Raw genomic sequence first — 12,228 nt, forward strand, 5'->3', positions numbered from 1 at the left:
CAATGGTTGGTGCAGGGCAGTGCTGGAGAGGGGGTTTTATTTGGGTTGCCTTTCGTCGTGTTTGGATAGTCATGCGATTGCCCGTCCTATATGTTTCTTCGAACCGACCTCTCACGTCTGAAAATATGTCGGGGAGCGTTGGTCGGGAAATATTTAGGGGGTAACTCAATGGGGCTCATTCTTGAGGCGAGGAGTTCAATTTTCTTTTTTCTTTTTACGAGTCTGTAGCTTATGGAAAGCGGTGATTGTGGGCCTTTCTGGTGATTTGGTTCATCTTTTGGCTTCCGTCGCAGATGCTCTGTCGAAGGAGCCGGACTCTACTACTACTCCTACTTTCCATTTATTCATCTATTTATTGATGATGTTTTGATTTTGTTCGTGTGATGATATACCAATCATAGAGTCAAGCCCTGAAACCCCTACTACGGTATGGGGTCGTTGACGATAAACGATTGTTTTTTTATCTGATGAACAAACACATTTCATATTCATTATTGATACCCTCATCGCATCGTTATTCTCTAAGTCAAGAAAAAGAAAATATGAATAAATTATCTTCCAAAAGAACCATCTTATTTTTACACATCCAACTCCACGTAGCTCAAAACATCCATGCATCCATTAGCATAGCATACATACAACATAATTTCATTGTGTCTTTTTCGCAGCAGGCGCAGCAGCAGCAGCAGCAGTAGCCCTCTGCAACAAAACAGCCGTCACCACCTCCGCCATAGTCGTAATCGCCGTCGCACAAACATTACTCCAAATCTGGATGCTCACCGACCCCATCGGCGCACGGGGGAACGACAGCACCCAAGCCACGTAGTAAGGAAGCCAGCCCTCCGGCAAATGGAAGACCGGCGTTTTCGAGTACCAAAACTGCAGGAAGAACTTGAGACCAGATGTACCGAACCAGCGAACGATTTTGACGCCCCAGTCGAAAGAGGTTTTCTGCGAACTAAGTTGTTTGTCTGTTGAACCCGCCATTATTAGCTCTTTGCCTCTTGAACCAGCCAGTTCCCCAACCCCCAAACCAATATATATGTAGACCGTAACTGTGATCGGAAAATCAAACGTACTTATCGCCTCATATTCCTCCATAGTCTTATCATGCTTCCGTCGGAGTTTCGCCCATTTCGCAAACTCATCCTGTGAACTGGTGTTGTTCATGTCCCGCTTCAGCTGGACAACCTCGCGCTTGAGTCGGTTTTGTTCTCTGTATTTCTTCGACGTGGAGGTCGGGACCTTTAGGTAGAGGAGCCATAGCTAGGAAGTACTCATTAGCTTTACTTCAGCCCTGGCATTTGGTGGGCGAAAGAACAGCTCAAGGCATGACAGCTAAATGGCCGCCCCCCAAGAAGCTCTCAGACATAACATACCAGATTATCAATCGTGCTAGCGCCAATGGTATTAACCAGATAGATGGCGACATGGACGAAGAAAACCGACCACAAAAGCGACAGCATGATGGGCTAGACGTCGGCTGCGATCAATTGACGGAGGGGAGGAGGGAGGGAGGGAGGGAATTGGTTCCCGGAGATGTGGGCGGAAAAGAGACCACGAAGCCCGACCGACTTGCGCGGAGAGTGGTGTGTGCGACCTGCCTCGGACAAGCAAGGTTTCCTAAGGGAAGCTCGAGGAAGGTTTAACAATGAGCAAGCAGACAAAGAGAGAGGGAAAGGCTGAGGCTGAAAGAGAAATGACATCCATGAATGAATGGAGTGAGAACAGCAAATGACGTTGTCACGTTGTTTCCCGCCCGTCGGCCGCGGCGCGGCAACTTTCATTTCCCCCCGAGCTTTAAACCATGTCCCTTTCCAACATTAACATAACGTCCGCTATTACTACGATTCGTACGCCATGCTGCAAGGCGGGTGATTCTCAATGTCTACTCCTCCGGACGGAAATGCGGCTTACAATGAACTCGCTCGAATATTCTCCGCTAGACGCAAGGATAACAACGTTCTAGAGATCGAGATACTCCCGCCTGGTCTTGGTCCACTGCTACAGGATGGGAACTCGGTCGGAATTACGAAGAAGTACCTGGTTCAAGCGTTTGTAACGGCTAGAAGAATATTCTTCGACGCTTCAAACGAGCCGTTTGATTTTCCCGATGCCGGTGGTCATGAAGACGAGCGCAAAGCTCCGCAAAACGAATCCCTGCTACAGAAACGAAGAGACGACCTGCTAAATGCCAGCGAGATTATCCTCCTCTTCGACTGTGAACACCTGACAGCATGCAGCTGGCGCAAACGACGTCTGGCTGCCTTACGCCAGCGCGCTGGCTCTGCGGACCCCGGCTATACTTCTCGGGAGATGCTCACTCGTGAATTGGACACGGAGATGTCTCTCTTGACCACCTACATTTGCTCTCCATTGCATCGTCATACGAAATCTCCGACATTGTATAACCATCGGCTATGGGTGCTGAGGCAGATGATTTCTGACGGCAGTGAAAGGTTGACAAGGCGAGAAGATGACAGGGAGATAGTGTCGAACCAAAAGGTGCTAAAGAAGGAACTGTCTGTTGTTCTCCGATCCGGAGAGCTACACCCAAAAAATTACTACGGGTTCACTTATATAAGACAGCTTCTCGACATTTTATCGAGCTGTTATGATGATCAAGGGGGCGTTGCTGCGCGTCTAGCTGCGTTGATCATACCAGAAGTGCTGGACTGGTGTATCGCACATCCCAGTGACATTTCCGGCTGGATGTTCACTTTGCGCCTACTAGACTGGGCCCGCGATGAAAAGACCAGAGCAGACAGTATTGACAGGGTATTGCGTTTCGCATTGAATGTTGGTTGGGAAGGCGAGAGCATCTGGACGTTTGTGGATTTGGCGACAAAGATGATAGGCGTAGGAGCCTCAGAAAAGGCCCAATGCAGGGCGCCGTCGAATGCATTGACATATCTGCCTTTGTCTGAGGCTGGGGCTGCAGACGGGTGGAAGGCCTGCCTGGAAAGAGCAAGGACTGCTTGGGTTGCTGGTCAGCAGGCGGGTAGCCGTATAGGTGACAGCAGCCCGAAGTAGAGATAGGGTAGACACTATGTATTATATATCAGAAGGTAAAGGTGTGTTGCACCATATGCGCCATCTTTATGCAAACTTAAACGCTGCTTGATAGAACGCCTCGCTAAATGCCATTGTCTTGTCACATGTATCTGCAACGCACACCCATTTGATAAAGCCAGCCAAGTCACATTGCAGGCCCTAACATCCGTCCCGGTATGAATTGTATCCAATTTGGGCACCCAAAAATCCCGAATGGACGTACACAAGTTGGAGGATGATTAACCAAAACCGTAGACGAGGACTATGCGATATCGATGACTTGCAGGACACCCAGATCTGGTTTGTACAAAGTGGGCGAAAATAGATAGTCTCTATTACTTCTTGGCCCCTGCAAGTGCTTCAGCTTGTTTCCGCTGATCGGCTAGAAACATCAGATAGAGAGTCAGTAAGATAGTGATCAAAAAATGGCACAAAATTAGCAGACCAAAGCCTACATACCCAACGCTTGTTTCGCTCTCATCTTATCAGCATCATTCTCCTTCTTAGCCAGTATACCACCCTTGCCGACCTCAGTCTTGGATTTCTTCGCAGCGAAAGCCTGTCAGTAACCGGAAAATTTTTTTTGCATTTTGGGCAAGAACTCACCGTTTGCGCCTTCTTTTTGAGGTTCTTCTCGCGATCCCTGTCTCTCTGGTTTCCTCGGGCCATATTGACAGTTACTGAGGTGTCACAGGTCACTGTATCGCAATATGTACTTCGTAGGTTGCCCTTTCAGAGCAAGTGGGAAGAGCGGAGGTGAAGGGAACTGAAGAGTGGCTTGTTTTGCCTCTTCGGGTTCTTGAACCGCAGCATGGAAGGTTTTCCGGCATCCCTTTTCGGTTTCTGCAGGCCGCCGAGCCGCCGCCCCCGGAATTCCCTCATTCAGTCAGTCAACTTCGGCCTTGTCGCCCAATCTCCCTGTAAAGTAGTCATCTGCCCGTCGAACAACAAATATTGACTGCATGCAGTGCTACGTAGTTCCACATATTCCTGTCAGAGAGGCAAGTTTAAGCATACATCGTACCAGACACACGGTGGCTAAGATGTAATGATGAACTCGTGCCGTTTATTCGCACATGAATATGATAGTCTTCCGCTGACTTTTACGGTACATGAGAGCACATGGAGCAGTAGCTCGGAGGGTTTGGTTGCCTGGCTGGGTACGTGACTGGCCGCCACTATTCTGGAGCGTTGGAAAGTATATAGCTTTGGGTGAATAAGAGCCGTCTGCAAATACAAGCCTGCCATAACTCAGGGCCGCTCAGCCGGCGTCCGTCCGGGCGTGAGTGGCGATGATGGCATTTATCAGACACGGATAAGGCCTGTGCATTAGAAGGTTGGTATCAATGGTATCAACTGTTTCTTAGCGTGGAATTCTTCGGCGTGCGTCCTCGTCGGTGTAGCTGTCAACGCCGACGGCGCAGTATTCTTTACCAAGCACCTTTTCCCCCCATCTTCGATGAATAGCGGCAGTGTCGTGAGTAGCAGCTTGTTTTCCGGGACCACGTTTCTTTCGTATCAGCAATCTTTTAGGAGCTTTTCCACGGTTTCGTCATCTCCGCACCACACTTGTAGGAATGATGTGGCAGACTGGGTCGGATTGAAGTATGGACCTATCGAATATTCCAGTACTTTTATAGCCCGCGTCATCTGCTGTATGGCCTCTGTCTCCTTCCCCTGACGTTTGAGGATGAGGGCCGAGAAGAACAATGTATAGCCATGGTCTGAGCCAAATATATGGAGGCAGTCCTTGATAACTTCATTTTCCAGTTCTTCGGCTCTCTGGATATTATCCCATTTCGCATATATCTCCGAAAGATCATGCTTGATTACAAGCGTGTCATAATCATGAGGGCGAGTATTCAACGCTATACTTAGCGCCTGCAGTGCCATCTGCTCCGCGTTTGGCCAGTCATTCAGCCCTGCATAGATGTCGATCAAGCTGCGTCTGCACTCCTGGGTTTCGAAATCCTCAGTACCTATATTCTCCTCGAGTAGCTGCAGGGTAGGGATCGCCAATTCTTTCGCTTCTAACCACTTCTTTTGGGCGGTATAGACATCAAGAAGAGTCTCCGCAGCAGACAGAGTCCAACAGTGTCCTGGACCATACATTATCTTCTGAGCATTCCAGTCTTTAAGAGCAAATTCTTCGGCCTCCGGCAGCCGGTTTAGCTCTAGATAGAGCTTTCCAAGGTGTCCCATGATGGTCGCCGTCAAATCATGCTCCTCTCCAAACATGGACTTTGACTCCTCTAACGCTTCCAATATCAGGCTTTCCGCCTCCGAAAACCGAAACTGCTTTCTGTAGACGCTTGCCAAATTGACCATACTGGTTAAAGTCAACTCGTTCCTTGTTCCAAGCAGCCGCTTTCTTGTTGTCATGACGAGGAAGTCCAGCTCTTCGGCCTCTGACAGTCTATTCTGACGTGAATATGTCGAGGACAGACTAGCAAGGCTTTCTAACGTTTCTGGATGTTCCATACCAAATTCCTTCTTATTCTCTTCGACAATAAGAAGGTCCAATACCTCTGCCTCGTCGCAACGTCCCTGTTCCCAAAGGTAGTAAGCAATTCCTTCTTGAAGGTATAGTCTTCTCCTCAACCAGTTCCCATGTAGCTCGGGAATATATCTCAAAACCGACATAGCATGAGGTAAATAAGCAGCGCATGTAGACCAGTTCTCGAACTTGGCGTCTGGGAAGGACTCCGCAAGCACATCCATAGCATGGATAGCTTTACCTTCATATTCATGTTCGATGATTAGCCATTTGCGCACGGTAAGTTGTACGAGCCGGTGGATGGAGAAGCTTTGACCGGTTCCATTCGCTATTATTAGCGAGAATGCCTTGAGCGTGCCTAGCGCCTTTGTCAGGTCAAGCGATTTGGTGATCCTTTGCTGAATCAGGCTTTTCGGAATGTGATGCTGATCAAGAAAAGCGATAAGAGACAGAGACTCGATGGCGTTCGGCTCTTTTGTATTGATATGATCCAGAGAAACTATCAAAGTGGTAGCAAGAGCATTTGGGGTTTCGCTGTCTCTCCCTAATGTCTCGAAGGGCTCGCACAGTAAGCCCATCCTGGTCTCATCGCTGTCATTATGCAGCTTGATGTATTCATTCACAGTGAGCACATTTTCTTCCATAAATGAAGCGGCTTGCATAATTGCCAACGGTAAATAGTCGAGCATCTCCGCGAGCTCATCCATGTCCGACTCTGTCGGATAATTGCCACTCAAAGCAGATTTGATCAAGCATCTCGATTCTTCTTTGGTCATAGTATCCACCTCGAGCATGTTTCGGCCAACACCCCTGACGAATTTGACACCAGCAGCTCGGTTACGGGTTGTAATGAGAATAGAGCCATATGGGCTTTCGGGAAGGAACTGGACGATAGAAGAATCTTCTTGCAGCTGCTTATCTGAGGTCGAGGCTCTTTGTCCTTGACGACCATCTGACGTAAAGAGTGAGGCTTCGTCAGCGTTATCGATAATCAGCAACCAGCGTTTACACTGCTTTTCTAGCCATTGCTTGACAAGCATGAGGTCTTGTGGTTTATCTTCTGGACTCTCAATCTCGCATTCCTTGATCAGATGATAATAACTTTCTTGGAACCGGTTGATACTGTTTGCGTGGATCCAGAACACCGACGCGTCGGGGTGGGCTTCATGGACTTGGTGCGCCAGCTCAATGGCTATCTGGGTTTTACTAGTTGTGTTATCAGTCAAAAGCTTCCTGGTAGAAACCGCAAAACCTACCCGACACCTCCGAGACCATACAAGGCTACTCTCGAATGAACCTTTCCGAGTGGCATGACACGCTCCATAACCTGACTTAATGTATGCTCGCGGCCGACAAACCCGGGATTACGTGTATAAGGTATCATCCCTGTCCGGTTGGTGTAAGCCGGGTTCCAATATTTCATATATGTAGTAATGCATAGGACCTACAGAAGCAAGGGTCGGCTTCATCGGCCACGAGGGTGGACTCTGATTCATCAACGCAACTGGTTAAATGGCGCGTCTCCGTCCCTGAGTTTGCCATTTCGACAATTAGCGAAGACACATATTGATATCGATCGTCTTTGTCGCAGTGAAATCTGCAAATCTCTTCATGGTCGGCATTCAATGCGATCGCTTTCTCACGGGAGTCAGGCAAGCCAAGAACAGCAGAATCTTTTTCCACAACCTAAATCGAGCAGTGTGTCTTGTTAGTGCCAACATCTAGTCAAGTCCTGGAATACTCACTATGCCGATGCTTTTGAATGGTAGGGTCTCATAAAAGCTCAGATACTTGTAGTTCTCAAGAAGCTTGTCAAAGTTCGCAGACAGCTCCAGGGCGTAAAGGCTGCCTTTTGAAAGGGCCTTCAGTAGGGTATTGCTCGCTGTTCCTAGTAGAGCCCTCACGAGCTTTGCAGCCACGCCTCCCACACGTGCCAGGTGCGTCCCTCGATGTGGCGTACCGAAGAAAACGATTCCGAAGGTCGAGGTACATATCGAGCCATACGTTGCGCTGAGTTTAGCTTGTACAAGCGCCTGGCATTGAACCATAAGAGACAGCCCAGAAACAACTTCTAGCTGAGAAGCTTCATACCTCTTTGACAACAATCCCTCCCAGGCTATGGGCAATGAAAAGCAGGGGTCGATGTTCGCACTTCTGCAGGCAATGTAAGCTTCTTTGACAGATCCAGTGGTACATCTGCTGTTGATTACCTCTCTTTCCAGTCTTAAGCGGTCAAGGAGGACATGTGCCTGCTCTCGCACTCCAGCTGCGGATGACTGGATTGCAACTTTAGAGTTATAACTGAAAAGGAAAATCCTGGCTCGTGGCAGTTGCTGGGGAAGAAAATCCCTGAGCCAAAGCTTCCCATTCGACTCCCAAGTCTTCTCGGCATGGTTCTTTTTGCTTTTAGGATTGAGTCCATGGACAGCGACAATGCTACTATCGATTAGCAAGCGGACATGGTGCCGTTGAAATGACTTACTCGATATTGGGATCTGCACCGGCGGACAATATACGCAAATAATACTCGCCCTAAAATTCTGTTAAACCTTCTTCTATAGGCCTTCAAACAAAGACCCTACCATCATGGTATCAATTTTGCTCTTTCACTGGGCTCGATTTACTACCAACCCTTCCTGGGTGGTGAATTGTTGCGTTGCCCTTCATAATTCGGAATGTTCCTTAAGGCTCGGGGCCTCCCCTCATTAAGGCCGTTGCGACCTTCATTAACTAATCAATGCGAGGTGCTGCGCCTTGTATGTTCAACTTGTCAAGGGGGTACCGTGGGCGGCTGTGTTGCTAGCTTGATTGGACAAAGACATGTAGCGTCCAACATCCCTGTAGATCTGCTCTTTTAGCACGTTGCGTGTATGAGCACCGGGGCAGAACACTTAACACATACTGTAGGTCTTTCAAGGCCCCCACACAAGGCTCCTGAATATTTGATCTATAGATCATCTTCAAAGTCATTGTATCCGTAAATTTTGTAGAGGAGAGTGGGTGTAGATGCTCGAAAGTATGGCAGAGATGCAACGAATAGGAAGGAAGGACTAAGTGGAAGGAAGGCACTAACTAGTATTAGCGTCGTTTTGGAGAGGACGGCTGCAACTAAACACCCCAAACACCGACCACTCCATTCGACTTATTTGTCTATAAGCCGAGATACCCGGAGCGGGCGCAGTCTGGCTACAATTGTTCTCGTAGCAAGCGCTTACATAGTGCATTTCTATAAATATTGTGGGAAGTACTGGTGGCAACCGAACCAGTAACACCTCGGCGCTAGTCTTGCTCTGCCACGCTTGAACACAGGCATTTCCCGTCCTTGTCTATTAGTAGATAGTATAGTATGATAGTAGCACCACCAAATCTGTGAAGCGGTGGATGCTAAAAGAGCAATTTTTGGTGGGCTGAAACCTGACAGTCCACTCACTTCTCTGGTTCAGCTTCTATCTTTATTCCTCGATGTTACTGGGTACGCGAAGTGATAGCTAATCCTGAGTGGAGGATCCTAAGCGCTCTGTATTCGTGTAGGCTTTTGACTCGGGAGGGATCCATCAGGAAGTCCAAGGCAAGAGAAACACTGATCGAGTCAGGGACCTGAAAAAGGGCAAATGCCGCCGAAGTAGGTAACGGGTGTTTCTAAGGACCAGAATGAATGGCTATTGTTCATTCAACATCGTGTCGAAAGTGTTTCAGCCTCAGGTTCGCGCCTATTGTGTCTATTCTCGTCTTTGTTGGGCATTTCAGTCCCGCTCAACCAGAATACTGTCTGGCATTTGTAGGTCTGACAGATAATAACTTCTTCTGGCTGTTCTTCATCCTCTCGTTCACTCTTTGGGTCCGCGTTCTTTCTTTAACTCGCGAGTTGACCTCGTGGTTCTTTCTTTCCTTGCCCATAAGCCATATCAATTAGCACTTTGCTGCTGGTCAGTCCCTACTACTCATTCCTTTCAATTTACAAGTTTTTGTTGCAGAGTATAAAGGTGCATCACAATCAGAACGGATATCCAAACTCGATAATTTCTTAAGACACAATCACCTAATTTCATACTGGTCACCAAAAGTTCAAGCTTTCGGGCAGCTGAGCCGTTGATCTAACACCAAAATCATGATGGCTTCGTTGAAAGAATCCCTGGCTGGCCCAGGATACGTAATTCTCAACGCCATTCGTGTCATCAACATCATTGTATTTCTGGACATCATTGCTGCCAGTGTGGTCATGCTGGTCAACATTGACTTGTTGACAGCGTTTTTCTTTTTCGAGGCTGTCTCTCACGTCGCCACTGCAGGCGTTAGTAGTAAGTAGCCTTTGCTCCAGATACTGTACTAGATGGCTAACAGTTTGACTTAACAGTATTCCTCATCATCTCCGAGCTTCCCTTTCTCCGCGGTTACTTCGACCGTAACTGGCCATTATTGGGGCAGAACTCTGGGTTCATCACTTTGGCAATAGCAATGCTGATACTGGGAGTTGGAGTGTTGGGAGACCTAAACACGAACGCCACCAGCCAGGAATCTCTCGGGATGGCATTCTGGAGGATTGTACTCTCTGCTGGCATTCTAGCCATGATCATGAGCGTGATCAATGTGATTGCGGTAAGTCGAACTTCGGGTTTAGTGAGCGTAACGCTGATAGCATGGAATACACAGAGCTTTATCTTCGCCGATAGCGATCTTGGTGTCAGTGCACGACATGTGCGGGTCTATGGAGCAGTGGCACCCCAGAAAGTGATGTCGCGAAATGGCAGCCAACGTTCATTTCAGCTAAGTATGAAGAGAGAGGAAACTTTGCCGACCTACAGTCCTCAAAGCTCGTTGAAAAGGCAGATGTCTATGCGACACACGCGATTCCCTTTGAAGATATCTTCGCCGGTCAATCCTATCAACATAAATGATGCGGCGTCATCGAAGTACTCGAGGGACTCCGCAGGAATGACTATTCCCGATCTTGCTCATCACCCGGCAATGCAGTCATCGCATGTCTAAGGAAATAAACCGAGACAGAGTGCATTTGCGGCGACACGACAAGGAGTTCAGATGCGGGGACATTATTTACGTTGGCGTTGACAGTATGGCAATTAGCGAGCATAGGCAATGGGGACGTCTTTATTTTCGGGGTTTGCATTTTTCTATGTGCAATATCAGTCGTTTAATCATGTTTCATTTTACCACCAACAATTGATTGAAATCAAGTCTTATTAAAAAACTGAGTTGACGATCTTCTCCATACGCCGTAAAACCAGATCGGAAGTTTATTGTTCTGAGCGGTGTCCCTGATCCGCGTGCCTGACCAGTAAGAAAACATGCTTTAGCGCCCACCGGCGATAAGATAAGCCCTCTTGAGGCCAACTTCCGCTTCTTGTACCGTTCTGAATCTGGATATCCCATTACCACTGAACTGCAATGCGCCATCGCCATTCTCCGCAAATATGGGCGAAATAACAATCTCATTCTCAACGTACGCACTCGTACTACCAGTATCCCTCATTCAGACCTATCACTAACCTCTGCACCTCCCTCATCAGGATCAAATCCGTCCTCATCTTCTTCGCGCCCATCATCATCCCCCGAGCCATCAACTACTACCGCACCCTCCGCGTCGCCCTCTCCAGCCGCCCACCACCACGTCCTCTTCCCCAAGATGCCAGTCGAGCCTTGAACGTCCTATTCCTCACCATAACCCTCTTCTTCTGCCTCAGCCTGCCCTTTAACCCACACGCGCCCAGTCCCAGCATCTTCACCCTCACCAACTCCCGCCTCACCACATCAACAGACATTATCTTCTCGCGCCTCGCGCGTCTCCGCCCCAATGAATCCCTCACCCCATTCGACACTCTCCTCAAATCCAAACTCACCTCCACCCTCGCCCGCAAGGTATACCTCCGCTTCGGCCCGGAAACCCTAACCAACTGCGCCTTCTGCTCCCTCGACAATTTGACCACCTACGCCATCTACCACCTCCCCTTCAACGTCCTCCTCCCTCACCTCTTCCACATGGCTACAATCGGCCTCATAACCTCCTCGACTTTCGCCGGCTCGGACGCAAGCAAATGGCGCAAGGAATTCTCCATCATGGGAATTGCATTCACTCTCCTAGACATCTACGTGGTCATGTCCTACGACCCGATGGCGTACGCGTCCGCGGCTGTGCGCGCAGGCGTAGCAGTTCCATCTAGCTCATACTACCAAATCGGTCTCTTGCGTCCGCTGCTATTCGCTTTCTTTGACGGGGTATGCGCTCTGCTGATTTGGCTCTCCGCTACACGGAGATTCTTCTTCACTCCGCCGTCGCAGGCAGAACAGGTCGATCAGGTTGTGTCTGCGTCGTTGGGGGCGCTTTCGGGATCTACGTCGAAGTTGCATGCTGTGAGTGTGGCGAGGAATGCGGTCGTCCGGGATAAGATGCTTAGGGATCGGGATGAGGCGTATTGGCGTACGGTGGTTGCTATGAATGTGGATAATCCGGCCATGAAGGCGGGTACGGTTGTCGGTGGGGGAGAAAATGGTGATGAGGAGGGTGCTGTGCCGCCTACGTCGATTTGGGAAGAGGAGGAAGTCGTCCGCGCGATGTCTCGGGCCATGGCCGGTCAGGGGGGTGTTGATTTGGCGAGGTTAGGGATGGATGCGGCGGAGTATGTTAATGGTGTTACGGCTGGGTTGGAGGGGAATTGATAGAG

General features: G+C 48.9%; 6 protein-coding genes across 6 annotated transcripts; 2 read left to right on the forward strand and 4 right to left on the reverse strand.

The window, feature by feature from the left end:
* Window positions 1–567: 567 nt before the first annotated feature.
* Window positions 568–1,727, reverse strand: BO88DRAFT_401560 (guided entry of tail-anchored proteins factor 1). The gene is made up of 3 exons (XM_025705873.1): window positions 1,380–1,727; window positions 1,080–1,266; window positions 568–971 (listed from the first exon to the last, which is right to left on the reverse strand). The coding sequence occupies exons 1-3, from the start codon at window positions 1,464–1,466 to the stop codon at window positions 649–651; spliced, it is 597 nt and encodes a 198-aa protein (XP_025567771.1). The 5' UTR covers window positions 1,467–1,727; the 3' UTR covers window positions 568–648.
* BO88DRAFT_109976 (uncharacterized protein) lies at window positions 1,322–1,759 on the reverse strand. The gene has a single exon (XM_025701262.1). The coding sequence runs from the start codon at window positions 1,704–1,706 to the stop codon at window positions 1,473–1,475; it is 234 nt and encodes a 77-aa protein (XP_025567772.1). The 5' UTR covers window positions 1,707–1,759; the 3' UTR covers window positions 1,322–1,472.
* A 125-nt stretch (window positions 1,760–1,884) lies between these two features.
* On the forward strand, window positions 1,885–3,033 carry BO88DRAFT_331197 (uncharacterized protein; the record flags this gene model as incomplete). The annotated part of the gene is made up of 1 exon (XM_025702664.1): window positions 1,885–3,033. The coding sequence occupies one exon, from the start codon at window positions 1,885–1,887 to the stop codon at window positions 3,031–3,033; it is 1,149 nt and encodes a 382-aa protein (XP_025567773.1).
* A 356-nt stretch (window positions 3,034–3,389) lies between these two features.
* BO88DRAFT_422221 (4F5 domain protein) lies at window positions 3,390–3,723 on the reverse strand (the record flags this gene model as incomplete). The annotated part of the gene is made up of 3 exons (XM_025708564.1): window positions 3,390–3,436; window positions 3,514–3,598; window positions 3,661–3,723. The coding sequence occupies 3 exons, from the start codon at window positions 3,721–3,723 to the stop codon at window positions 3,390–3,392; spliced, it is 195 nt and encodes a 64-aa protein (XP_025567774.1).
* Window positions 3,724–4,380: 657 nt separating this feature from the next.
* On the reverse strand, window positions 4,381–8,139 carry BO88DRAFT_484823 (uncharacterized protein; the record flags this gene model as incomplete). Its single annotated transcript, XM_025712307.1, has 8 exons — window positions 4,381–6,757; window positions 6,808–6,937; window positions 7,000–7,237; window positions 7,297–7,584; window positions 7,643–7,705; window positions 7,762–7,987; window positions 8,034–8,083; window positions 8,134–8,139. 8 exons carry the CDS (start codon window positions 8,137–8,139, stop codon window positions 4,573–4,575), a joined length of 3,186 nt encoding a protein of 1,061 aa, XP_025567775.1. The 3' UTR covers window positions 4,381–4,572.
* Window positions 8,140–9,625: 1,486 nt separating this feature from the next.
* On the forward strand, window positions 9,626–12,223 carry BO88DRAFT_468712 (uncharacterized protein; the record flags this gene model as incomplete). Its single annotated transcript, XM_025711573.1, has 4 exons — window positions 9,626–9,849; window positions 9,906–10,147; window positions 10,202–10,461; window positions 11,044–12,223. The coding sequence occupies exons 1-4, from the start codon at window positions 9,660–9,662 to the stop codon at window positions 12,221–12,223; spliced, it is 1,872 nt and encodes a 623-aa protein (XP_025567776.1). The 5' UTR covers window positions 9,626–9,659.
* Window positions 12,224–12,228: the final 5 nt, after the last annotated feature.

This window comes from Aspergillus vadensis (genome assembly GCF_003184925.1).
Source record: "Aspergillus vadensis CBS 113365 unplaced genomic scaffold BO88scaffold_2, whole genome shotgun sequence".
NCBI classification, from domain to species: Eukaryota; Fungi; Ascomycota; class Eurotiomycetes; order Eurotiales; family Aspergillaceae; genus Aspergillus; species Aspergillus vadensis.

Coding starts and splice junctions, on each gene's coding strand:
- BO88DRAFT_401560 (XM_025705873.1), bottom strand. CDS start 1,466: ATGCTGTCGCTTTTGTGGTCGGTTTTCTTCGTCCATGTCGCCATCTAT. Junction 1,267..1,379: donor CTAGCACGATTGATAATCTG/GTATGTTATGTC, acceptor AGTACTTCCTAG/CTATGGCTCCTCTACCTAAA. Junction 972..1,079: donor GGAGGAATATGAGGCGATAA/GTACGTTTGATT, acceptor CGGGTTCAACAG/ACAAACAACTTAGTTCGCAG.
- BO88DRAFT_109976 (XM_025701262.1), bottom strand. CDS start 1,706: ATGTCATTTCTCTTTCAGCCTCAGCCTTTCCCTCTCTCTTTGTCTGCT.